This window comes from Anopheles aquasalis, chromosome 2 (genome assembly GCF_943734665.1).
Source record: "Anopheles aquasalis chromosome 2, idAnoAquaMG_Q_19, whole genome shotgun sequence".
Classification (NCBI taxonomy): domain Eukaryota; kingdom Metazoa; phylum Arthropoda; class Insecta; order Diptera; family Culicidae; genus Anopheles; species Anopheles aquasalis.
In genome coordinates, this window is record NC_064877.1 from 64,677,034 (window position 1) to 64,704,806 (window position 27,773).

The following is a 27,773-nucleotide window of genomic DNA, read 5'->3' on the forward strand; positions in this document are numbered from 1 at the left end:
CTGCAGCGCCCCACGATGGTACATGTTGAGAAGAAAGTGAAGCCACCGGGATTCAGTATTATTAAGCTCAGACACATTGCTATACACCTGCTTACGCGTAACACGATGCATTTTATTTACAAAAATCTTAAACAGTACAGGTTTTGTGAACAATTTCGTAAATCCAAGCCAACGTTCCGGCGTAACACACAATCGCGACGGTTGCACAGAGTAAACCGTCTTCGTCGGTTTGAGCATTACAAGATTGTGGGGAGCTGCCGTTGCACAACTCCTCCTCCTGTCTAGCCTCAATTACCCTCAATTTGAGCCCCATAAACCAGACCTCAGGGGCCTAGGATTGGCTGCTCTCGTTCTAAATGCTCTCTCTCTCTCTCTATCGATCAACATAAACATCGATACAGCACGATCGCGGTACCGTTTACGAAGCGATGTTGCAACGTGTTTTTGCACAAAATATATTTATATCTATGTAAGTTGGAGGGCCGGAGCCGCAAGGACACGGTTTTAAAATACATTTAATTCCAATTAGCTTTTGGGTTGGTGGCTTTGTAGTGTTTCGGGTTGTTGTTCGTGGAGTTGTTTGTACATCGATCGATCTAGGACAGTGCGGGGTGACCTGTGCGGGGCCATGCTTTCTCCATCCCAGCGGCGGTCTACAACGTGCTAGGCTAGGCTTAACTACATACTAAAACCGATCAAAGCTCTGAAACTTAACGCTAGCCGAAGGTCGACGATTCAATGTGTGTGCGGGGCAGCGAGTTCGTTGAGATGAACCAGCACGGCCCGGCGATGGTGATTACCGCAATCACCGCAACATGAGATCACGCTGTCTACTGGTTACTGGTGTATCGATTCGTTCAACGCTAACAGGCGCCATTACTTTGCGAACTAACTAAAGGGACGTTTCGAATTGGATACGTACAAAATATCGTTTGGAATTTGGAATCGAACACATGCTTCCCATTCCGACGGAAGGGCGGTGAGCATGCTGCTGCTGTTGCTGCTGTTGCTGATGCTGCTACCGGTTGCTGAGGTGTGCTCGCCACTCTAGCCATCGTTGAGGGCCGGCGTCACCCAGCCATACTTCTCGTGCGTTTTCACCAACGACCGGAAGGCTTCCTCTGCTGAGCGGCTGTGTATCAGAGGGAAGAACGGGGGTTGAGGACGAAATTTGTTTAAATCATAAGCCTGACCACGCGTCCGTCTCGTCGCCGCCTTATCCGTCACTTACCGGCTAAAGTCCTTGGAGGATTTGGGTTTCCGGGACACTCGGCCCTGACCCTTGACGAGGCTAGCGGCGAACTGCATCAGGATCGCCTCGACCGTGTACGCGCTGGCCCAGCCGCGCGGTGTCAGTAGCTCCATACAGATGGCACCGCCCTCCATCACGAAACCCTTCTCGATGCGGGGCTCGACGACGCGCATAAACGGTGGCGCGAACGGGAAGTTCTCCGGGAACACCAGGTGCAGCAGGATGAAGGGAATGTTCAGCTCGACCAGATCCTCGGCCAGCGGCGAATCCGGATCGATGCGATAAAGCCGTGCGTGCCACTCGTACAGGTTGTCGTTGATCAACTCCACCTAGACGAAAGAGGAGGGATTTGTTGGTAATGAGCTCCACGAAGGAGGACAGTGTCGAGCAACCGCAACCATACCGTGAAGCAGGGTTCCGTCCGGGAGTGCTGCAACCGTTCGATTTCCTTCAGCTCCTTCATCAGGCGTCTCGAGCGGATCGTCGTATCGAGGGGTTTCGACGTAGGAACGTTCACCATCACTGTGCTGGTGGGGGCAACCGCACTGAAAACAGAGGGGTGCAGGGAGGGAATTCAGTCTTTAATGTTTTAAATGAAATTTAATGCACACCTGCGCGTGCAAGAAGGTTTAGGAGAAGGACTTTGGGTGCGATTTATGATCGAAGAATGGACTTTTAATGAACTACGACAATGTTAAGTCGGCGAGGATAATTAAAAAACAATCTTCGGTAGAGATAACATTTCTAAGTGATTTACTTAATCCCTTTTGCAGGAATTAAGGTGTTTATAAATCAGAGACACTCTGCTCATTTTGTTCCGTAGGATCTAAGTAAGCAGTGCAGCTCAAAAGCTACTCAAACGGAGCTATGTTTGGATCTTTGTGGAAATGCAAGGTTATCTTGTTTTAATTGTTAATCATTCGATTGTTGTTGAATGTTAGTCATCATAACATAGAAACGAATAAGATCGGCCTGTCTGATTTTTATCAAGATATCATTGTGCAAGCCAAGTATTCAGTTTACATACAACCTGGTAGCAACATCTTGACTACGATCATTCGTCGTGATTGAGCAAGTTGTGCAAAACGGTCGCCATGGTGAGTAAGAACATAGCAAACAAAAGAACACTTTACCAATTTGTACACCAAAAACCACTCTACAAGGTTCAGTGGAATACAGTCCAAGAAAATCTGTTCCTTTAGTTGTCGGCATGGAAAATCTCCTGCGAAACCCACACATTCGCACACTCGCACAAGGCACAAGGACACGGCAAAGCAAATAAGAGATACAGAGAACTTCTTGGGCGGGGAAAGGATAACAAACGGGCTTCTAGGAGGCTGTGCAAATCCTGTGTCGAGTGTGGATGGAATCGGAACCGCAAAGGCAAACACCCACTACTGGCACACTACTACTTACCATCGCAACCGTCTCATGGGGCTGTCCGTGTTGGTTTTACTGTTTCCTGTGCTACCGGCGGCGGTCTGGCTGGCGGGATTGCTGGCCCCATTCCCCGTCACCCCGGTCGCTCCGGCGCAGACACCCGGCGCACCGCTCGGACTCGAACTTCCACCGCTGCTTCCCCCGGTTGCGCCATTCGATGCCGTGTGATGATGATGATGCTGATGATGGTGATGGCCGCCCAGGTGATGGTGTTGTTGTTGTTGGTGATGGTGGTGATGGTGGCTTTGATGCTGTTGCTGTTGTTGCTGTTGCTGCTGTTGGTTCACATCGCCCGTTTCTGAAGCGACCGCACTGCTGCTGTCCTTGTCTTTGCTTTCCTTTTTACTGTCGGACGAGCTCTTAAAGAACTTCCTAATGGCGGCCGTTACTTTCTCCTTCGATCGGGACGACATTCTCGATGCTCTTGATTTGGCTGGCGCGGCTTTCACTGCTGAGGAGCCCTTTCGCCAAGATGCCGCTACGTGATGTTGGTCCGTCCCAGGACTACGCACGGACTAAAACAGTGTACGTGCCGCGCACTACAGTTCCTGCCGGGATACGGCGATTGGCCTGTACACAAACTGCGTTCCAAATGCAACCAAACACCCACGGAGGTTTTGTAATCCGCACTTTTTCCGCAGCTCACTTCACGCTGCCTTCTTGGATGGACTGAAGCGTTTCTGCTTTACGTTGCCGGTCGCGACGGGGCAAAGCCTGCGATGTGATGTCAAGGTATCCGCTTGCTGGCGCCCGATGTCGCGGGCGGTGTCTTTGCGATTTGCTTGCTCACTGCCGTGAAGCGCCGATCTGCAATACGGACGGAACGTGTTCAGTAGCAAGACAAGTGTTATCGTCCTACTGGAGTGGAGGCGCGTGTGTATTTGGAATGTTTTGGGTTCGTTAGATGATTGCCCTCGGGAAGAATGTCACTCCGGAAGCAGTTCAAGAGAGAGAGAGAGACCCGGTCCGGCTTTGAGCAAGATGTTTTCCGAATACTCAAAACAAGACACTCGTACAATTCCAACCGTTGATGTACGGGGCCGGCGTAACCGCGCTTGTGTCACGAGTCAAATCACCAAATGTCTGCGTCAGCGTCTGCAAAAGCTCACGAGCACAAATCTCGGTGTTTCGTCAATATGTTTTCGTGAAAGCTGATGCCACTGCTGTGTACGCAGTTGCCTTTACGATCCAGGTAAATTGGATTTCGTTGCGCAATCGTGCCCGATGGTGGTGGCAGTGGCTTCGATGCTGGGGAACCGCTGAACAAAGTATCGCTTTCGTTCTTGGCTGGTTAATGTTTTATGCCAACGGATAGCGCCGTTCGTGTGCGTCTTTGTCTTCGTCTTGGTAAAACGATCTACCTCAGCGCCAGTTCTCAACACAGCTTTTGTTCGCACACAACGCGTTGTTTCAGTTCGCGAAAGCGCGAAGAAGATGAATCAATTTCCGCGAGCAACCGCCTGGCTGATACTGGCTGAGTGATACTAGCTAGCTGGCTGGCGTGGTGATGTGGCGAGAGAGGTGAGGTCTGTGAAGGGAAGGAGGAGACGGTAAAACGGGGGGAAATAGGCATTTATTAATGGCAGATGAAATGATCATTCATCAACGTAAAATAATAGCGAAACAGAATCCCGGAGCGCATCGTGTGCGCGGTGCGCCGCTCTTCGTAAATCATCCGTTACGTCCTGGGACCGGGCTCACATTCCATGTGCCGGGGCTAGCTAGCACCGACATGTCACAGGCACCGGTATACACCCGCCGGTCGAGGTCTGCGGCCGACACCGAGGGACTCGTAAATTATGATGCCAATTAGGGGCTTAATTCAATAGATCTACCAGCAGCACGTGCATGGGCTGTCAGAAGCCAAGGTGACGACCAACGACGCTCCAGGCGGTTGTAATCGGGCCGCAGAGTTTCGTCTTACGTTGTACTGGGCGAGTAACTGGTCCGTGGATTATGGATGGATGGAAGTAGAATCCATTTTTGATTTTGATTCAATAGATTAAACACAACTTAAGGGGAGGTTTCGGTAATTTCTTACCAAATGAAGGATCCCTTTTGATGATTTTTTGTGACGTAAACATTCAACTATATTTTTTCATGTAAATGGCATAGTAAACTACAACTTTTCAAAAATGTTTAGTTCTATTTTGAGAAAGATTTGTTAAAAACTTCATCCATGGCATCAAATTTAGGCAGTCGTGTCTTCGAAAAGATACTTTTTCCCGTGCCCATAGTAGCTGCGTGATGGGTCAAGAGAAAAATACAAATCGATACTCGTTTGAAAGATTCTAAGTTTATCCAGGTAACCCTGTTGAGTTTTTGTTGAAAATCCTATTTTTCTTTTTTTGGCAGATTTTTGAAGGTGGAAAAAGGGATGCTTTTTCTCATTTTGCCTAAAAACATGATTTTTAAAGATTTGTTTAAAAAAAAGTATCAACAATTTTCATGAAATCTTGACGGGACTACCTGGCAAAGAGTGTACAGATTATGTGTTAAAAATTTCGAATCGATCGGCCCAGTAGTGTTTATGGTACAATGGGCACCGACTTTGAAAACGTTGGTTTCGGAAACGCTCTTCAAAGTAGCGAGCTGCATGGAACCTTGTATGAAATGCGGATATTTAAAAATCTTTACCTTTGTCAGTTTTGCTTCGATTGATCCAAAAAATGTACACAATGTTCATAAAATGATCAGTACTCAGGGAAAAATGTTAAAAATATGTGTCACACAAAAAATTAAATACCTAAGCCTCCCCTTAAGTACCGCTAACTCTACTGGAATTGGCATTTAATTGCAATATGCTGGTTTGATCTCGCAGCAGTAACCTTTAACTCAATGAGAACAACCAACTCAAAATTGCTCTAAAAGACAAACATTTAGCAAACATTTTCATAGGACCAGGAATGCGATCCAACGGAATGAATCTCGTTTAACTGGAAAATGCCTCAACTTGGTCTCGCCACGTTAAAGCTGACCAACCGGTCAGAGAAGTTGACGCAAAAGTTATCCAGGCCAGCACGGTCCTATGTCCAGCGCAACGGCACCATCCGCTGTGCTGCACTGACAGGACGAGTGGACGAGTCACCACCGTTCTCGGTTGATGAACGAAGAGCGACACATTCAGGACAGCCGGCCCGGGATGAAATAAAGCTATTTATGCAAAAACTAATAAACTGCAACAACTGAACTGAAGCCAACCAAACCGGCCGTTGTCGTCCGTGACTGACCGACGGTGGTGCCATTGCTTGATGCAGCTTGATGAAAAATGGAAGCACCGCGGTGCCACCGGTGGACAAAAACACAAACACGACTCAGCGGGCGAAGCAAAACAGGACAACAGAAGGCACAGAACATGAGATCGCCTCGTAGGCACGTCATGGTCATGTTTCATATCAAATTAGTGGGCTTCTGTGAGGTACGATACGGTACGATGCCCGATCCGGTTGCTTGCCATCGCTGCCGAGGACACAACCCTTGGGGGGGAAGGAGCTTTACGAAATATTGAAGTTTAATTCGGTAAGTTACGGCCACTTCGCGATTGGATTCTCGTTCCTGGGAAGCTTTTCCTGCGCATTTCTTTCACCATTAAACCATACTTTTATTAGAAAACAATGGCTCCGATGGTGTCGTTAAACCGAATGACCCTTAAAATGACGCGGTCAGGCTTGAGGCAGTTTCAGGCGGTTTGAACCAGTTTGAAGAATGGTTTCATATTAGAATGGTTAATTGAATGTGTTGCCAAACCAACCGAAGGATCCAAAACCAAGCGCCCGCTGGAACCTATTTCCCAGTATGTTTTGTTGCGCTTTTTTCTTCCCCATAAAAAAGCGTGACAAACTTTAAACCATTAACCGCCCCGCGTAACACATTGCGTTCGATGCTTATCGGTATCCGAGAGGGGGGCAGGCCCAAAGCGCCGGTGGTAGACCATTTGGGCGAGATGGGATCCGCAAGATATTTGAAATTGCGTGACCAGGAATGGTCACATTTTTTATTGCTCAATTTCGTTTTCCAGATGGTTTCCTTTTTTTGCTCGGTTCACCGAAAGCACCAAAACCGAACTGATGAGCACAGCATTGGCGCCCACTCTGGACTTATTATGGAGAACTTTTTCTTGTGCCACCGTATTCGTGGTGTTTCTTGTTGGCGGGTGCCGAAAGAGCCAGGCATTTGATTTTGCTGACGCAGCGCTTTTATTTCTGAATTTTTAATGTTGAACGATTATGAGCTTAGCGCAGACTCAATTCACCACTTTGAGGTCGATTAGAGATAACATTCTCTTTGAAATTAATGGGGAAAATGGCTTTAGTATGTTTTTAAATGTTCGATTATCATATCCTACACCAAATAAGAACTTAAAGCAATTAACCTACTGTGTATGCAAATCATGCAACAGTTGCACAACAAAACCCCTTCCCATTTTTTTAGCTCATGGTTCATTGTAAAAGTTTTAATTAAACGTCATATCAGACCCCCGTTTTTTCCGCTTGGATGTGAAATGTGTGGTGCATTCAGTCTCAACAATCCCGGCCCTAGCTGGGGTGGTACGTTCATTCAAATGCATTTTCTAACTACTCCAAGCTTCAAGCGCGCTGCACGTCGGAGCACAAATTGGATCTCGGCAGCAAAAACCCTCTCCTGAACCGTAGGTAAAATGGAAGCGAAAAAAACACAAGACACATGAATTCATACCAGGGGATTTTGCCAACAAAATAACAGATTACTAATTAAACTATGCCACAACAATAGCCACGATGCACCGACGAACAAGAGCTCTTGCTCGTCCTGCTTTCCACTCTTGCACTGATGCAGTGCCAGCCTTGTTGAGAAGCCGGTTTCGCAACAGACCAGTGACTGGTGGCCTCTATTTCCATTCCATTCTCCCACATTTCAACGCAACCCCATTATCACTTCAACCAACTTGATCCTTGAACCCCCCCGTGGCGCTGCTGTAACCCGCAACCCGGAAGGTACAAGTGGAACAAAATCCAAATATTGCTTTTGAAGCTTGTGCAGGATAGAAGAATGTTTCCCAGATTTTTTTTTCTCCCCCCATCAGCTCCATTCATATCGTTGCTACTGGTGCTGCTGCTGCTGCTCCTGGCCACCTTTTTGGTGCTGCCTTCGTTTTCCATTTCCGGAGGCTTGTTTGTTTTATGGGTTTATTGCGCACACGGGTACGAAAGGCCATGGCCCTCACGCTAAAGCTTCCGACGGGCCAGAAAAGGCAAAATGGAAAAAAACGTGTGCCTCCCCTCCCTCGAAGGCCAAACCTTGGGGCTTTGCACGGGACTAATGGAAACCATCCATCATTGCATGCCGAGGCGCAGCATTGTTCGCAACGGGAATAAATAAAAAAGAAAAAAGAGCGGAGAGAAATACGGGAAATCTCACCGAGAACCCGTACGGCCGATGGTCTAATGTATGGCTCGATAGCTTTTATGCAAACAAAACCTCTTCATCGGGGCCTGCCACTAGGGCGGAGAGACCACGGTCAGGATTCGAGAGGATGAACAGGGCATAGCAACAGGGAAAACCGAACTCAAACAGGGGGGGAGAGAGAAAGAGATGCCTGGATGCTGCAACAAAGTGCATCAGTGGGTCACTCTCTGCCATTCTGCAGTCAGCATTGATGATGGTGGTGCGTCGGTGCAATATTTCTTTTCGACATACTCCGGAACTCCGGTCTCTTTCCCTGCTGGCGGACGCACCGTTTCGTCGGATCAGAATCAGAGCTTCGATTGAATCCGGCACACATCTTTCTGCTCGTTGGTGACAGCGGAAGTTGATAAGGTATCGCTCCGTCGTTCGTGAGGAACGTTTTATTGGACCAATTGACAAGCGTTAACATGCGACCATTGTTTATAGTGATGGTGTTTTTTCCATTAAACATTTCTACCGACTTGAATTGGATTATTGCAATCCTTGTATTCGTTCACCATGAGATGTCACGTCACTCTTTCCCAGTGTCACCCGGTGGCACTGCAGACGCTGTGTTGCATAAAAAAGCTCAGCACAAACCCCACGACGACGGCGGCTGGCGGTGAGGAGGATAAAAGATTATTTTCAACCGGAACGGAAACCAGAACCAAGTGATTAATTATTCTGCTCGCTTCAATTGCGCTCGGTTTGCGGTACATTAGTGGTTTTCAGTGGGCCAGGCGGAACGGACGGACGAGGTTTACGCTGCATGTTTTATGTGCCTGCGGTTGCATGTTCCCGTTGTGGTTATTCGGGATGCGGGCCCCCTACTACTGCTGGTGCTGCCGTAACCGTAGAGTGATTACGCTGCAAATGGTCAATGGACTGTGGCCGAAAAATAAGAATCGAATCGGTCAACCGGAGGTGGGGGACGGAAAGGGGAAGTAACATAATCCCTGTGCCCGATAATGCAGGGAGAGGGACCTTATGATTTTTATGCAAAAGTGATTACATGCCACTTAAACCGGGGGGGCCAGTGGTTTCCTATTTTACGGCATTTTAAACATTTTCCCCCTCATGAAGCGACCCCACAATGGAGGCGCCTGGTACGGGGTGGTTTCGAGTCCCTTTTTTGGTGTTGAAAGGCGATCATTCTACCCAATCCAGACCATCGTTGTGACACTGTGGGTTAACATTTTCATTCAACCGATGGCTTCTCTATAAAAGAGCACATGCTATGCGATGCTTTTGTCCATCATTTCGGTTTGTTCGAATATGAGTCCGAATGGTGCAAACATCTGTTGTTTGGTAGTAAAACGAGAACCTTCGGTTGAAATGTCACCAGAGTGCTCGTTCGGTGATGCTTGGGTTCCGTATTATGATAATGACGCTAGAATGACTTGTCACAATATATGGTAATGGGAGGGATTGTGTGCCATTTTGCAAGAGGGAACTCCAACGAGCTCTGGCGCAGTTTTGTGTCGAAATGTAGCTCTTCAGTTGCGGCGGACATACAGATATCCTTTCCTACAACAACAGTTATGTTGATGGCATGAATATTTGAATTGTTGATTGAATCCGATATTACGCTCTTTAGCTTATCTGTTGAGTGTTCTTTTGAGCATTCTTTGAAAAATTTTATTTTCTGGTAACATTTTCTGCAATCTGCCTTTTATGCAGAGCAATCATAAGAACATTTCCACAAATTTCCACGCACTCGGCCATCTTATCCACAGGCACTCGGCAGCTGGAAGCCCACCCATCCTATGCCACAACGATACGAGCCCATTAAACGACAATGGCGCCAATCGTATAAAGCTATTTTACAGTTTCCAGTCACCCAAAGCGCACCCATTTACGAAGCACTTAATCATCGTCATCGTGTCTATATCTACGACAGCCTATCTAAGATATCCATCTAACCGCCGCTCCCCCTTTTCTCCCCTCGCCTTAGATCGCTGGGGTTGAAGTATTCGAATGCGTGACGTTTACGACGACAACGACGACGACGCCGTACGCACCCTTTCAAACCCGATTTCGTTTCCCTTTTTCCAGCCACCATGAGCGGCTTTCGCCTTCTGGTCGGCCCACGCCATTCACGGGGCGCTTATGATCTGTCAAGGCCGTGAAACGTGATTTATTTCGGGAGCATTTCATGCATTCATGTATAAACCCTCGCCCCTCCCGTGGTCTCCTCCCTCCCTGGAACCTCCTTTTCGAACACAGACGGTAGAACATAAATAAATGTACGGGAACGGCGATGTGTTGGGTGTTCTTTACGAGACACAGGAGTTCCCCAGGCCCTCTCCCTTTTTTCCACCCGGTTTTTTTTTCGGGGGGTGTTTTCCACCAGCTTTTCTACCAGCGCCATCAACGCCTTACCCGTCGTGCAAAGCGAGTATCTTTCTTTGTAGCTCTGTGTGCGAAGAAACGAACGAGAGAAGAAAAAATACAAGATCCCACTCTCATGAGCCTGCCTTTCCTACCTGCACGGATCGATGGGATCGTTCCTATTGCCCCAAAAGCCACCACCCCGGCTGCACGCCTGAATTACGACGTGCCTATATTGATTGGATTTCCGGATCGAAATGAGAAATTCTTTGTGCGAAACCCGTGGCGGTGTCCGGTTCGGTTCGGTTTGCTTGTTTGCTTCTTCCCATGGGCCAGCGGCTTAGGGAATGCAAACAAACAAACAGGCAATAAAGTAAAGCGCAGGAAAGGAAAAGGAACCAGATTCCTAGTGCCGGCTTTGGGTTAGGGCGTTTTTGGGACCGTTGCTGTTCCGCACCGGTTAACCGGCGTTTTATTACAGCAAAAAGCACTCGAGTGGGATATTGCACTGTGCTTGTGTTAATGCACAATCGAGCCTCAATCACTCGGGATCACCATCAGGATTTCAATTGAGCTGAGAGACTGAGACAGAGCGAGTGAGAGAGAGAACGAGAGCTTAAGGTAAATCTAGCATTTTATGTTAAGCTGCATCAGCGCTCGCTTTCCTGCTTGTGCTAATCGGATATGTACTGTGTGCGGGTATGTGTGCGTGCATGCTGTTTAAATTGTTATGAATGTTTATGTACGGTAATGCTCGTACGCGCACTCGAGATTGTTGATGTTAAGTGAGCACAAAATTGCAGCAAAACTTTCGAGAAAATCCATCAAACCAGCACCAGCACCACGTTCCGTTCCGCTTCGTTTGCGCAAAGTTTTCACAATCAAGTCCGAAGGGGGTTGCTCGTGGGGAGTGGGGAGAGCGGGTGATTGGAAAGTTTTGTGCCTACATGAAGACCCGCGCGCTCCCACTGCAGCTTTGAAGCTTTCAGGCGCAATGTGAAGTACGTGCAAACATTTGCATACTTTGCAAAGCGAAGGAGCAAAAGAGTGCGCGCACACACCGGGCGGCCGGGCGGATGATGTAAAACGGGTTCACTTTTCCGCATACTTCCGGCCCGGAACGCCAACAAGAATACACCGCCCGAGGGCAACTTTAGAGCTGGTGCCAGAGCATGTGCAACGGTATGCTGCAATCCCAAAGGGATTGTTGCCCGGTGCCCGATCCCCCGAAAAGCCGTCGACGCTCGATGATGTGCGGATGACGACGGCGACGACGATGACGATGACGATGGTTCTGCCGGGGATAGAAGGGAAACGTGCCGAGCGTTTGTAAATCCCATCGGGGGATTTTTTTTTTACTTTATTTTAAATCGAGCATCGGCCATCGCTCAAAGCTGTGAGCAGCAGAAATGTGCCCATGTCTGGCAATATTGCTGATGCTGCACATTGGAATATCGATTAGCTTGTCGAGCCGGCTTCCTCCGTTTCCGCTCACCGCTCGCCTTCTTCACTGAACTCGGTGACGTGACTGCGCGTTGCCCGAAGGTTGCAGCTGCTCATTCGAGGGTCCTTGGGGAAATTAAAAGCTACGACGAGGGACATCCAGCTAGCGCAGCAGTTCACGCACGCTAGCAGATAGTGATGTTAGCTGGCAGTCCGATTCCGTGACAACCACGTGGAACTAAGTTGGGAACTGTCAACATGCCACTGTGGGTCCGATACGGGAGCCCCCCCGGCAAGGTTGGGGCGTTTTGGGCTTTGGTGCGATCAGTGTATTACTCATCCGGAACCGATAGCCAATCGGGTCGGCACGCAATCGCATTGTGTACTGTTCGACTTTCGAACAGAAAGCAAATATTGGACATCACAACAACGGTCTGACCTGTATATCGTATACAAGCGATTCTATCGATTTTACTTGCAGTTAGTGTAGTTTAAACAATCATTTAGCTGCCATTGCATCAGCTGGAGAAGGATATTAAAAACAACAAAAAAAAAATACAGGAAAAGTTTCCATATCACTCAACACTCGGCCTCCACTGTTTGCATTCCACCGTGAAGCATAAAAAAGTGCAGAGCGATGTAAAACATTGCTCAGCATGCAAAAGAATGGAAAATTATTTTCCCAAATCGCCTCTCTTCATCGTGTTCTTCCGCGAAATTGCATAATTTTGGAAACGAGCGAAGCCATTTTCAAACATCAAACACTTCGTGACCATGAACCAAGGATGCGCCGAAAGGATGCACCGCCTGCTAGATCGAGCTTATCACACAATGGCCGAGGCCAACCACTTGCCAGTAGCATTCTTCGGCAGCAGCGAGTGCTGCCAGTGAAGGAACATTCCACAAAGAAGAGCTCGAGAAGAGGAAGAGTGGGACCTTAAATTTCACAAATTCCTACCCGAAGCTTATGGCCATGTTTATCGGTGAGCCCTTAGCGATGTCTAGCCGGGTTTGCAGTTATCTTTATTCACGTTTGATATGCTGCCGTTGCTGCAACACAAGTGAATGGGAAAAGCAGCAACTGACACGTTCGTATTGCGCTCGTACGGGTTTTCCTTTATCCCGTTGCCACCCACTGGGTTCAGGGCAGTTAGTTTTCCCGAAGAATTTTCCCCGAAAAATGTGCCAAGCGCACGACGAACGACGAACGGTGGCGAGCGAGTATCTTGCGCGTTTTGTCCGCTGCAACGGACCAGTTAATGCTGGCTTAATGTGTCTGTAGCATTCACACAGTTGATGCTGGATGCATCTGAAGAGACCATTTTGTTTCACTTCCTTGCTGCTCGCCATACAACCGACTAGCACTCTGATGCCTTCATTGTGACCTTTGCTGTCTTGCGTTTCATCCAGGGACCAGGAACAGGAAACATTCTCGCCAGAAGCGAAAGTTATTGTGCCAATTGTGCACAACTCTATTCGCTCTGTGCAGCAGCAGTTGAACCGGCTGCTGGTATCACTTTACTCTGAAGTTGAGCCGCTGGCCCAGTTCGCATCCAGTGTGTATACACACTCCCGGATTCCGGATGCCCGTATGGTGAGGGCCAGGCGTCCAGATAAGACGATTTACGAAAAGGACAAACGAACAAAACGTGTTCCGCGGAGAATGGGATGGATAATTTCGGTTCAATTATCGGTTTGTGTTTACCCTTTTGCGAGCTTGCCTCAGGAAGGGAGACTCTTGCGCTGACTCCAAACAGCGACTGAACACTCCAAGAAACAACCATTCCAAACATCCCGCTGCGGGCTGTTCTAGTTCGACGCTCGGTGCAGAAAACAGAGAACAAACAAAGTGCAATCTCATAAAAAGTATTAGTTTTTCTTCACAAATTTTTATCACTGCGCACAATGAGTTTCTTGTGTTTGTTCTCGAGCTGTGGTTGTTGGATTATCCTCGAGGATACCAATGGGGACGTCCTTAATGTGCACATTATAGTTCAATAAAACACAAAATACGAAGTCACCGCACGGGGTTTGGTTTGTTTGCGGGATTTCAAATGCTCTCGGAGCGACAATTGCGGAACCTAATAACATGAATCTTGGCGGCTTATATCGCGTAGAAGATCATATTGTTGTTAAACACAGGATTTCAACCCACTTTAAGGCTATTAACGGACCGAGCAGACTCTAGCACAATGGCAGCATTGTCGTGGAACGCCTTTCAGATAGAACAGATCGTGCAGCAAATATGTAGAGCGCGATGCTAAATACCGATAGCGTCCAAAACAAACACAGACACAGCCCCACAATTATCATACTTATTGCAATCCGGTCGACCCCGAAATGACCCACAATAATCGACTTCTTGCCGAACACACACCGATGGAGTAAATCCAATTTGCTGGACGTCCAATCGGAAATGGAATACGGTTCGGTGGTGGCATTAGAGCTCCTGGATTCTACGATCTACCGGGCGTGCCAGTGGCCACTGGCACCGCCTGGAGGAGCCTATTGCATACTTACTTCATACATTATGCAACACATGAAACCCATACCCCGCATTCCGGAGGTTCGGTCATTTCAGCCCCGGGGGGCAGTGACGCCATTGTTTGTGGATGGAAAAGATCCGGCATCCTTTTTGTCTCCGACCACCTCCGCGCGCTGTGCCCACACGCACTTGAGTGAGTGTTTGAGGCTGTGTCTGCGTTGGCAAATGGAGTGACTCAACGGAGTGAACGATGTGGCGCCCGACGCTCGGTTCCTCTATACTTCCAGGGCGGAAGTACTTCACATCGTAACATAAACATAGTGTTCGCCTTCCTTATCTCTCTCAGTTCAGGAAACGGCACGGGGCCAGGGACCTTGACCAACGGCAGCCACCACCAGTTGGAAAACGGCCTTGAACCTTTTGAGAACGTCCGTTCGGTCGGCGAAGCGTGTCACATCGCCTCTCATTTTCCTCATTGAAAAATTATGCTCAGCTCACCCTTCGTCTTCGGAACGCGGAACGGAAACACTGGCTCGAGGGAGTAGTAAATTAGGTTCCCGGAAAGACACGCGCGTTCCTCCCGCTCAATGACGTCAATAGCCTCGTGGGTGTCGCGAAGATGGACGATCCAAACCGATGCGTGCACCGGCAGCGTGTTTACGCCGACGACGATTCTTACTCTCTTGGGAACCGGCGAGAGTGGTTGCCTTGTTGTGATAGACGCGTAGATTCGACGCTTTGTTAGTGCATAGGGCGCACCAGTGCTGGTTGGAGTAAATGAATAAGTTAAACAGAAAGAAAGCTTTTCCCCGCTCCCGAGCAAAGAGGTTCACAACAAGCGCAAAAGTACGTCACTATAGGGAGCATTACTCCTTCCAGGGTGCTGGAAGCTATTTATAGGATCCTAATGTGGCCAATTTCGTGGCGATATGAATTCCCCGTGGCTGGCGTTCGGAGGGGAAGGTAATAAAATAACTTTCACGAGAGTTCCGCGGTTTGATGGATGGGCTGTTGGTGTGCGCCTCGGGTTTAATGTTCTTTCGAATTGGCTTCCGAATGGCCGCGGGAGCATTGGCCAGCGGGACCAGCGTGCTGCCAAAATGGAATGGCAATTGTGCGTTCATTAAATGGCGCGATCAGTTCGTTGGGTATGATAGAACCATGACTGATACGCTCCCTCGAACGCTTTCTAGAGCGCTATGCTTTGTGGTTATTTTTAAGGGAATGTAGCACCGAGAATTTGAGCTTTTTTTGAGTGCAAAACGTTCCTAAATCACTATAAAAAATTTGTGAAGTAATTTTTCCTCAAGAAGTGTGTCCTTTTGTACTAACCAAGGGCGGAGAATGATCACAAATGTTACCAACCTACTGTTGTGTCTGGTCACGGAATATTACGGCACTACGGCTGCACTGCTCATTTGCTTTCGAGATCACGTGGCACGCTCACAACTTTTGCACCTTTTGCTTCTGTTCACCTCCCAGTGCCGCTGGTGGATCATATAGCAACGGCAAAGGATCACACCCGGGGGGGATCAAGCTATCAATTACACCAGGGCAGCGGACTGGTAAGCAGCAATGTTTCACTAGTAATGGCCCCACATTGTCCTCTTCACCTCTTCCTTACAAAGCGTCAGGAGCGTCAGGATGCTAATGCAGTCGACGCAAGGATTGGACAAGAAATTGGTTGCCGGTGGCGGATACACGGTTCACGCGTTCCACTACGACACTGCGTGGTGTAGCTGGAGAAGATTTCCCAACAGCCCAACAGCCGGTGCTAGTAGTCAGCTCTCATATTTCATCCCTTACCCGCGGTCCTAGTAAGGACATAAAAATCCTTCAAACAATGCCCTTTCCACTCGTTTACCGGTTTGAATATCAACCTCACCTTAGTTGTCCTTGGCGAGGTTAGGTTCGCTTCGTCCGCCGCAATGCCGTAACCGGGACTGTGAGTTGATCGACGGCACCATTGAGAAGAGATTTATTTTCATCGCCTCTAGAAACTGGCTGCGCCTCCAGGAGGATCCAAGACAGCGACGGCAGCGAGGACCTTTTTCTGTCGGGATCACACTCTTCCGCTGCCCGAGGGAATCATAAATTATGCTTTATTGGATCCGAGAATTGGATCGAGTAGATTTGATTATCTGGGAAGAGGCGGAAGCACTCATTCCGGTCAGCCATTCCATCATTCGGTTATCGCTTTGAGACGTATACCCCGTGAGGGATGATATAGAACGTAGGAACAGCTCTCGATAACTCACGTTTAAGACAAATGAAACATTTCACTTTCCCTTTTTACTCCAACAGATCCAGAAGGTGGCGTACAGTGGACATGGAGCGCAACATCAGGAAGAATATTCCGTCTCAACTCTGGTTATCGGGATGAAAATGTATCGTCAAGGCACCGGGTGTTCCGGTATCAAAGGTTCAACCTGCTCATACACTTCGATGCGAAAGCGGAAGGCATTTATTTACCGTACCATCATCAGGATAACGGGTTCCCAGACGACCTACGAAGGTGCTCGGGATTGAAAGGAAAGATAAGAGATATAGAGAGATCACCGGGCTCACAGATGATGTTTGCTCTACACTCTGAGCTACTCTTTTCAGACAGACGAAAGGGGCATAAGAAGCGACTGAGTGGAGAGGACACGACCCAATCCAGCATACACAGGAAGATTCCCCCCGTATCCATTCACAGCTCAGCTCAGCATTCCATTTCCACCCCATACCAGGTGGGTGAAGAGTGCACTAATGCACCCCGAACTTGGCTGACGGTGCGTGCAGTCTACATATGCGATGGGCCACACCAGAGCAGAGCACGGAGCTCAAGTGTTTACCGATGAACACAGGAATGTGGTACGGCGGAATGGTTATGTTCATGGCCGCTCTCGTATAATCCATTCCTTTGTTTTGGGTGGTTTTTAGCGAACAAAAGAAGCGCCGATTCGAGCGTTTAAAGCATAGAATGTGAGCAGCTGCTAGCTTCCAGAATGGGCGATGTGCATCTGTGTCTGGCTGCTAATGAGGATGTGCACAGCTGGCCAGGAGACTGAACGGATGGTAGATTTCACATACCAGTCATGTAATGTTATACAAACTCGGGGAGCACCAAGAATAAGCAAAAAAGTGGGGCAACTATTTCCAAACAAATGGCAGACCCTCAAGGCAAACAATGGGTTGAATGGATAACGTAGTGAGATGAATATACATTAATCGTGATTGTAAGGTCAACTTAACCGAATCATTTAATTAAAGATTATATCCCCATTTTAGGTTGCATATGCTGCACTAAACACACACTCGCCCATCGCAGCCAACGGATGGGCTATCTTGAACTAATGGTTCGGCTCTGATAAAAACGATGGCCAGAACCATTCAGGGTCGTAGCATAACCTACCGCCACACATCCAGCAGGCCAGATCCATCGTAGCAATTTGCAACATTAGAACCACCCGGTAGGTACATGCATGCCGCAACATTGCTTGCATATGCTGCCACTGGGGCTGCGGATTCCACGGCGCATATGAAGCGCTCCGGTGCTTCACATTTCGGGCCAAACGCTTACAACAATTGTTGCACATAGAAGCCTCGTGAGGTGTCCTTGGTGTGGCCCACAAAGGATGAGTTGGCAGCGATGGTCTGCCGTCAGTTGCGCTACCCAAACCGACCGACCGTACGCCGTGCAACCGGATGCGACCGGAGTGTTTCATTCCAGCAACGAGCCCACCATGTGCTTATGTAAGGCGAGCAATTTAAACGACGTTGAAGTGTTGGCATGGGGTCCAAGTGTGGTGTGGTGTGGTGTGTGATGTGAAGAACATCGACCGATGAATAGATATCATCATATTACGCCCGGGGAGGTAAGTTATTTGCTGCGGGTGAGCTTGCACCAAGTGCTTCCGTGTAATCAGAAGCCCACTTTAATTAGGACACCACCACGGGATACCATCCTTGGTAGCATAAATTTAAATTGATTCCTAGTGGCGGCGACCCCAAGGAGCCACGTTGGCAGCAGGGACGACGCTAATTGCTTGATATTGGAGAAGGCAACCATGCAGATGATCTCTTGGTTGTGCTTGATTGTGAAAAGCACATTACACACTTAATGGGAGATGAATCAGCTCGTCTCTTCTTAGCATTGATTGCAAACAGGAAATCAGCTTCCAAATGCGCGTTCTATTGCCATGATAATAGCTCTTGTTTGACCTATAAAGCAATCCTCAAGATGTATTCGAAGACTCTTCTTGCTTTCGTCATTGGATTAGCTTCAATTTCAACTTTATTCAGCAATGGAATTGCGGCAATACGAAGCTGATTTCCGGAACCAGCGCATCACTTCCACACAACAACATCGTCACTGAATTCCGGACAGCATACAGAGCAAAGATCTTCATCTGGACGGAATTCAGAGGTTCATGTTATCGTAACAAGACGTGTACGGAGTCATGTTGCTATTCCTCTCCACAAACACCAAGCAGCAACGTCACCATCGTGTGTCTGTTCTTTGTCTCGACAACTTCCTGTTTGTCGCTGGATCAGCTGAAAGGATGTGACGGTAGCATGACTCACAACTGGTGGCCTGGTTCGGGCCTGACTTGGGCTGCGAAATTGGATGGCTGTCAAGTCCGTGAATTCACACATTTTTCCCACCATTGTCCGCCGATGTTGTCGCTTGCTTCCATCCAACTGGATCCACCATGTGGTTCGGTTTTGTAGATCCACAAATAGCGCTACTGCTATTCGCGGTCGCGGTATTACTTTACATTCGAGCACAAAGATCGAACCGCGATCACACCGCGGGCTGTGACACAGGGTCTGGGGTGAAAATAAAACAGAGAGGTAATAATGATGGAACAAAGTAATACGCGACACCATGCCACGCTACGCCACGCTCGGCTGTCTTTATGTACGCGCCATGTGCCGCCCATCGACGTTACGCCTCAACCGGTTCGCCGATCGCCGGCCGCCGATCGATAAACGCGGTTTTTACGCGAATGGATTGTTTGTTGGCTGGCTCGTGGCGTTGCTGCGCTCGCTTGACTTGCGTATTTAAACCTCAGGTCCCATGGTTCAGTTCCTTTCGCTGTCTCCCTTTGGTTTCTATTGGAGTTCCCCCACCTTATTCTGTCTCTATTGCGGTGCTCCACCGTTCCAGTGCTGGATCCTAGACGCATTACACACGCGGAAGGGACGGTGCTAACGTGCTCGAGCGCGACGTCAGTTGCTCCAGTGTAGTCGATTATCCGATTATCAAGTCGTAACATTTGTTTTTTGTTTCCCCAACCTCCCGCTCGTACCATAATGGCGGCAGCGGACCTGGGCTAATGGTCTCAACCATCTAACTAGTGATAACGATCCGAATGGAGCCACTAATGTTCTACCTTCTTTCTGGTTTCTGGCCACAGAGGAACGATTTGTGTAGCAGGAACAGTGCGCTGGTTATGGACCGACATCGATCACGCTTAATTGGATCATGAAAGTTTAAAATGGGGACTCCATGTAATAATCATCTGGAGCTAAACGTAAACCTAGAGAGCTTATCTGTTCCCCGCGATAAGTGATTAAATATAATTTCTTCCTCTCGTGGAACCTGGAGGGCTTGATGGCTAATCTTCGATCAACGATTTATTTACCTCGCTGCTCGACGTGCGCCTTTAATCCATCGTTCGATGGAAATCGCCAGAACCACCAAATCGATTCTTGAAATCCGGCGACCAAAAGCGGCGTCGAAAATGCTCGATGAGGTGCTCCGGTGTATGCACGGTCGGGCAGCGAACGGACGCCGATGGTGCTCACATTGCTTCCGCACCGAACCGCCAATGGCATTCGACAGCGACTCAAGGACGTCTCACGGTGGCAAAGAACTTGAACTTCCAGCAGCAGCAGCAGCAGCAGCAGCAGTAGCAGAGCACTGCGTACGCTGGTGCCGGAACTCGCCGTGACTGACGTTACGCGTTGGTTAATGGTACGGTGGTCTCGCGGTTTATATTCGACCCGCGATCGGTACGAAGATGAAGGCATTCTTTATGTTGCTCACGGTGTTTTGTTGTGCCACGGCGAGAAACCGAGAGGTTCCTTTATGGCGAGGTGCAAAAGAAGGTAATGGGAGAGGGGCAAAGGCGGTTTTGAATTCGATTTCACGGTTCCCTGCGACTGTTTGCGTTAAAGGGTGACCGGCCGAAGAAGCCATTAAACAGTAACAGTATAAAATGGCTAATTGAAACGGGCTTTTGCGTGAAGTAATGCTTTTTTACGGATGTATGAATTAGCATATTGTTCATACGGTTGTATCCGTGGCGGTTATTTGTGCTAACACAAACGAATATTGGTAAGTAAAAAATAGACCGTGTTTGATTTACTTTAGTTACAGTTTTTATTACATAAATATACTCATTTTTCGATGGCCCATAGAGTCTGATAGAGTTGTAATGGTAATAGACAAATAACTCAAAGAGAAAAGTCTCATTCTTTTGTTTCTTAAGAAGAAAGATTGTATTTGTTAAAAAAAATAGCGTTATATATAAGTCAAATGCCAATCAGCGATGAAAAGCTCGATTGCTATCTGCATTACATAATCACAACTTATTTGTTTGCGTTCAAAAATAACTTTTGAATACATTTAAAATGATGAAATGCCTTTACACCTCGCTATCTCGCTTCCATGTTTGCATGTTCCTTTATGCATTCATCCCACAGTTCACAGGATTGACCTCGATCCTTTCTCCTTGGCCTCTCGCATTTGAAACGCTAATGCCAATGCCCATCCGTAAACCGGAGCCAGGAGCCACTCACGAGTTGCAGGGAAACGGGACTTACTCGTTTCATTATTCAGCTTAAGCAACTTCCAGTTGACAAACCGCACACACTCCCGCCATATCCAGCCCAACAACCGCAACCGAAAGGCACGGTTCCGCGAGAGTGAAAGACGAATCCACTCGCAAATCGGATGCCCTCGATTTGCAACGATTCCGACGTTGCCGTTTGCTGCTGCACCAAGATGTCACCTCCCGTGGTTCAAGGTTCTACACGCTGGCATCGAAAGAAATGCCCCTGGGTTGCACTGCGTTGCGCTCTCGCAAATTAAACATCGTCTCTCGGGTCCCATGAGACGAAGGAAGAGTGCAAGTGTGCGAACACGGAACCACACCGACCCGCTGGGGGGGGGGGGGGGGGGGGGGGGGGGGGGTTGAAGCAACTTGGCGACGTGGTGGCGACGGGGGAAACCAGTTTCTTCCAACGCACAACCGCGACCAACAGCCAAGCGCATTCGCGTAGAACGTGCCAAGCTTGTTTCGCTGCTGCCCAACTACCTCCTTCTGCTGTTTGAGCAGACCGGCTGCAGCACCAGCACCAGCAACGAAACAAAGAAACGTTGAGCGAATGCATTCAACCGACCGACCGAGAGTGGTGCAATTGCAACCAGCGGACAAGATGGTATACGTGGAGGTTTATGGTATTCGGACGCGCAGTTCCTTGACTTCGACACTGACTCTGGTGAGGATTTTGCAGATGCGACCGCGTGAGAGAGATGGTCAAGTACTCCAAACCGGCCGCTTAAGTGAGTTTGACGTTTTGTCCGACTGGTGACAACGTTGGGCACCGCCGCGGCTCTTTGCGGTCACAGAAACAGGCTGGTAATGCGAAACAAAAGCCCCCTTTTGTTGTCGACATTTGTGGGTGGCTTTTCGGGGTTGGCGGAGATGGTAACAAACTGCGACTGACACTCGAAAGCAGATAAGTCCATCGTTTGCCACCGGAACGGGGCGTAAAGAGTGCCGATAAGAAGCTGCTGCTGCTGCTGCTGCACTAAGAAGCTTATCGGAAGCAAGGATAAGTGAAATGAATTCACTGGTGCGCACATCGTGAAAGTATTCCCCAAAACAATCACATGAAAGACAAAAAAAAACACATAAAGGGGCACTGTCCTGTGGTAGATTGTGTTAAACTTAGCGAACCAGTCCGGATGCATATTCAACGGAAAATATGTCAAATGCTGTCACGACAAATTCCCGAACCTGGTGCCGGGGAAGAGGCAACCATGTCATCGACCGCAGAGGGCATCACAGCTGCTGACAGCCGCTCTAAGATGCTTGAGCGCCGTAGCAAAAAGGTTTTGGCACCCCCATCAACAGCCCATAACGCCATCATTATCATAATCGATATCGTCTTCGATGTGAACCAGATGGCCACACCGCGCGATGAAGCATGTGCCGTGACGTGCGATGAGTGCGTATAAGTAGGGAAATTGGATGCTAAACCCCCGGCCCCGCGGGCGTTCACTGTCACACCCCGGAAATGGGGCCCTCGAGCCACTCCATTCCATCGGTCGATCGATCCGAACCGTCACACAACAGCAGTTTACCACGCCCCGGCGCTCTATCTGTCGATGACCATGGGGCCCCTTGACAAAACTTGGTTGTACGCCCGCTTGACAGCATCGGCGGACGTTGTGGAACACATTATTCTCCACATTGACGCCTGACTGGCCCTACCGCCCTCCCGGAATTGGTCGAAAACAGTTTAATGCTACACGATGCTCGCTCCTTTTGCGGTTCAGGATCAAACGCGTGGCTCGCCCTGGTGGCCTTGGTTCGCTTCGCGCTGGTGTGCCACCGGACGATCCCCGTTAAACTCAGGAACCGGAAGTTTTCTTTCTCCCTCGAAGAAAAAAAAAAAAAGGAAAAGAATCGAGCTACTGTAAACGACAACCAACGGTGTCAGGCGAACCACCGCAAGACGTCTAGTTTGTTGCACGTTTAACACAGACGATGTAAAGTTGCGAGATGAAAGAAGCGAAACTTGTATTATTCCCCGGCAACGACTACACGACACACTGATAGCCTTTTTGGCCGAGATTGGCGAGTGGATCGTGGCCGGCGGACGACAGCGCGGTGGCGGACCAAAAGCGAAAGCGAATGAAATGATAAAACAGGCGAGGCGAGGCGAGGCACGAGCAGAGAGCAGAAAAGAAGAAAGGATCCGGGGAGTTGTCTCCTTGAAACGAGCTTCCACTGTGTCACCGCTAGTGGTGGTAGTAGTGGTAGTAGCATAAACAAGCGTGCGCACACTCGAGTCCGCTGAAATTCTCGGATAATTACCGGATGGGGGTGATAATGTTGGTTTGGTTTGAGCCCAAGCCCAAGCGAACGGGGCCTAGACGGGCGGATATCAAGGTTGGGACCGTTTTCCGGCTCCCGCGTTGGTATGTACCGTCTGCTGGTCGTTGCCCGGGACACAAGGAAAGGGCCTACTTTATGCCCTCTTTAAGCGCTAAGCTACTGAAAAAGGGTCGGACTGGTATTGGGGCGGGGGATATCCGAGGGAGGATCTTTGGGATTAATTGTGGTTCTGTTGTCGCACTTTTTACGTTTGTGATAAGTTGCGCTGTGCCGTGCCAGTGAGTCCATTGTAATTAAGAAAACATAATCAAGTGTGTTCGTAATGACATGAAAGCTATTGGCCGGCTGTGCCATTTATGGACTCACGTAGCTCAGAAACGGATTATTGTTTTCGTTACTTTTTATTAAAGTTGCATAATGCTTTTAAAAAATCCGTCGAATGTTGTTTTGCAAAGGAGTTTTGTGAAAAAACTTTCTATTAAGAATTCAAAAAAATCATCTCACAAATAATTGAAATCAATTTAATAATTTACAGAAGAGCGATCTTTGTAATTCGAAACAAATGCAAAGAAACAATCAATTCATTCACAAAACACCAATAAAAACACAAAATATTGAAATAATCGCTTGAACCGAGCGAAAGGAAACCTGCTAGCAATAATAAAATGGACAAAAGATTAAGTAATTATATCATTTCAAAATGTACTTGATACTGTTAATCCCCAAAGATTTCCCCTACAAACGTAGCTTTGCGAGAAAACGAGATTCCATTAGTTTCTACGAACGAAAACACACGTTTCATACCCTGTCTTGTACCATACCCAATCGTTTGCTACGGCTTCGCGGTGTTGTTACACTTCGAACCGAATTTCACACAGCATTCAACGAACCACCCAACCGAATCTCCCCAAAAACTCCGCAGGTCAGTGACATAATGCGGCACCAATTGGTCGCCACGAGTTGACCTTCTAGCGGCCAAACCAGGGAAAGACGTTCGTTGCCATTTCGGCGACCTTCCCGGTGACGCCACGGCCAGGGCTGACCTGGCTTAGAGCAATCGGTCGTGAGCTGCTGCAAAGAGGCCGCTCAGCTGCCACATGCCACGCCGATAAGCCTTCGGCATCTCCTATTGCTCATTTGTCACGCAGTCCAGCCGGCTTCCAGTTCGCTTGTCGTGTCGCTCTAATATGTGGCATTTATGGAACTGGCGGTCGGGGTTCGGCTCGTGGTCGCATAAATGTTGACCACACGTTACGGCTCGTGTGAATCCCGTCAAACTCGAGGCTTGACCTTCGCGAACGCCCCATGAATTTCATTTTCTTTATGTCTCTCTCTCTCTCTCTCTCTTTTTCCAGTAATCTATAGCAAGACAACCAAGGATATCGGCACGCGCCCCATCGTGTATCGTCATCCGGTGTTTGTCCATGAACGTTACGCCGCGCGGAGTGCGATAGCCGCATGGTCGTAAAGACGAAGCAAATGAGTTCGAAAATATCATTTCCTTCGCCGGAACTTTAAAAACAAGCGCAGGCGATAAGTGGTGGCGTGGCGTGACGAGTTTGTTTTCGTCTTCACGTCGCTTCGAGCGTTGTTCGACTAAGTAAAGAAGTATCACCTCTCCGGTGTAGCGGAAACCCGTGAGACGCGGTCGGTTTTGTGATTATGTTTAATACATCAAACTGAAGCAAATTCCGTGGTCCCTGGCAGGCTGGCTGACAGGCGGGAGCTGATGGAGGCAAGTGGAAACATAAATTATCACTGAGCCATTTAATCATTCCTCTTCTCCGAGAGCTTCTGCGATGTGGCTAACATCCGGATTCCGAGCCCAAACACGGTCTTGGCGCGTCTTGGTTCGTACGAACAAAAACAGCGGAGTTTTTACTGTTGCAAATTCAACTTTTTATTACATTTTCTATCAAACTTTGCATCCTGCAAATATCCCGGGCCACTAGCGTGCCAGCGTCTCCGGTAGTTTGAAGATTCTGCAACCTTCTGGATACGGTAGCGAGAGTAAGGAAGGAACGAGAATCATCCAGAAACGAGCAAATACTTTCCAGCTGTCGAATCAGAAGAGTTTCCAGCAAAATAAAAACCATTCCTCTAGGAAAGTGACGAGAATTTCGTACTAAAAACAAAGTCCTGCCATCGTCCAGGATTTTCCAAAATGGATTCCCATTCCAACAGCATCGGTTAGGGGAACGGCTGAAACAAGCCCGCCCAAAAAAACATCAAATGGAGCAAAGAGCTCAATCACATTTGTACAACGAATCCTCTTGCCAATCAGGTACCCGCCGGGTGGCCTCGTGGCCCAGTTAATGATCCGTGATGACGCAGGAGCCCATAAATCAATTATGTACTCGGCATCGCTCGTGTATTCGGAGCTCGGGGGAGGGAGCCGCTAGCTTGTGTTATCTGGCCCCAACCAAACGAAGCTGGCCAGGCAAATGCTGTTGTTCTCAGCTGATTTCGGCATAAGAGAAGTGCCCCTGGAGCTAGTGCTAGAACATTGTAGCATCCAGCTCTGGTTCGCTGTTGTTGGTTGCTGCTGGCTATTGGTGTAACGCCCCCTCAGGAAGGTAAATGGCCCCGGGAGAGAGGTTTTTAGCTGATAAAATGAAAACACCTGATCCATACCTGTGCGTTCGCTGTGTTCCACTCGTACGTTGATGACATAAGCGGCAATTCCTGGTGCAGCTTCGGTGCGGCTGCAGCTGCAATAGTGGCTGCTAATAAACAAACTCCCGGCACTCCCGATAAGCCAGCCGGCGATGCCGAACACACACCTCCGAACGGTCGTATCACTTGACTGACGGTTTCAATATTTGCATTTACAGCGATCTCTGCTCCGTTTACACTCTGTTGAGGGTATGGGTGCTATAAGCAGAGCAGACTATCGGCTAAGTAAGCTGTAACGCACCAGAGCACTCGCTTGCAAACTCGCGATAACTGCTGCAAACACTGCACGGCACGGCACGGCACGGCACGGCACAGCACGGATTGTGGGTCACTGGACGGATGGACGGCTTTCTTCTCGCGCTTTTGCTCTGCGTACACACCTCCACGGACGAGACTCAACGTGCTCGGACGGTACAACACTAGACGACGCTTATCTTCTGGAACGAGGAAACAGCGAACGGGGAATGAGACTACCGTTGGCACGTTGGCTTCGAAGGTCTGGAGCATAACGTGCGAGGGGGAAAACAAAGGAGTTTTCTCCCCGGGAACAGGGAATGAGGGCACGCAAGGCAGGAAGGGGGAAAAGCAAGAAAAGGAGCAAAGGCACAGTGGAAGCCACTTGACCCTGTGCCAGGATCAATACGAAATCAGCTGTCTGCCAGTGTTGGTTGGTAACCGGAGTGGTCCGAAATGGCCACTGACCTTATGGTTGTCAAGCTGAAAATTGGAAACTCGCCTTGCGTGGGGAAGTGAGAAAGCAGCCTAAACACCCGCGCACCGCATACAGAGACACATACGTACGTTCACACGGCCAATAATCGATCACCAATCGGAATGGGGTGGCCCAAATAAAGGACCAAAACAAGCGAGCGAAAACAATCAAACAAACGCGCTCACCCAAGGTGGCGCTAAGGACGTATTGACGAGGCCCCCTGGCAACGCAATCGATAAGCACCGTTCGGTCGAGCGTTTATTAAATTCTATTTATGGCGCGGACGGTGTTTATTGGCCGGTTTGCCCAACATCCTTCAAGAAGTCAGCACCACATATCACCACTGGCTCATCATCATTTCGGTTGACCTTGCTTTGAGCGCATCTGATAAGCTGTATCGCTACACCCCATCTCCCGATAAACTCCGATGCTCCGATGTGAACCGTTGTAGCACCATTTCCGCATCCACCATCACTGATCACGGCGCAGTGGTCGACCGGGTCCACCCCCCGGGGTCAAACCAGTTCCGGCCAATCGATTCAGCAAATCATGCTAATAACGGCCGAGTCCGTTATGCGCCAAACGAGCGCGCGACCACTGCACACCACCGCACACACCGGTTTTTGCGATCAACAACATCTTGCGGCCTCCGCCATTCTTACCACACTTTTGTGCCCCTGCGGGGGATGGGAACCACCACTGTAGGCTGCTGCGTGTGTTTCTGATACGCGGTTGCGCGGCTGCACCAGCGATCCAAACACGACCACAGTTCAACGCAAACTGGCGAAACTGCTGCGGCTCCACTGGCGAGACCACCGCTTGTTCGGGGGGCATCGGGTAAGAACGGGTTTTTGCTGCTGCGCTTGGCGTGCCTTCTGGCTTATGCTCTGG

General features: G+C 48.9%; 1 protein-coding gene across 1 annotated transcript; it reads right to left on the reverse strand.

Moving 5' to 3' along the window:
• Nucleotides 1-91: 91 nt before the first annotated feature.
• LOC126571668 (ubiquitin-conjugating enzyme E2Q-like protein CG4502) lies at nucleotides 92-27,658 on the reverse strand. Its single transcript, XM_050230394.1, has 6 exons — nucleotides 27,545-27,658; nucleotides 26,129-26,604; nucleotides 2,669-4,220; nucleotides 1,656-1,797; nucleotides 1,232-1,581; nucleotides 92-1,132 (listed from the first exon to the last, which is right to left on the reverse strand). The coding sequence occupies exons 3-6, from the start codon at nucleotides 3,103-3,105 to the stop codon at nucleotides 1,048-1,050; spliced, it is 1,014 nt and encodes a 337-aa protein (XP_050086351.1). The 5' UTR covers nucleotides 3,106-4,220; nucleotides 26,129-26,604; nucleotides 27,545-27,658; the 3' UTR covers nucleotides 92-1,047.
• Between the last annotated feature and the right edge of the window lie 115 nt (nucleotides 27,659-27,773).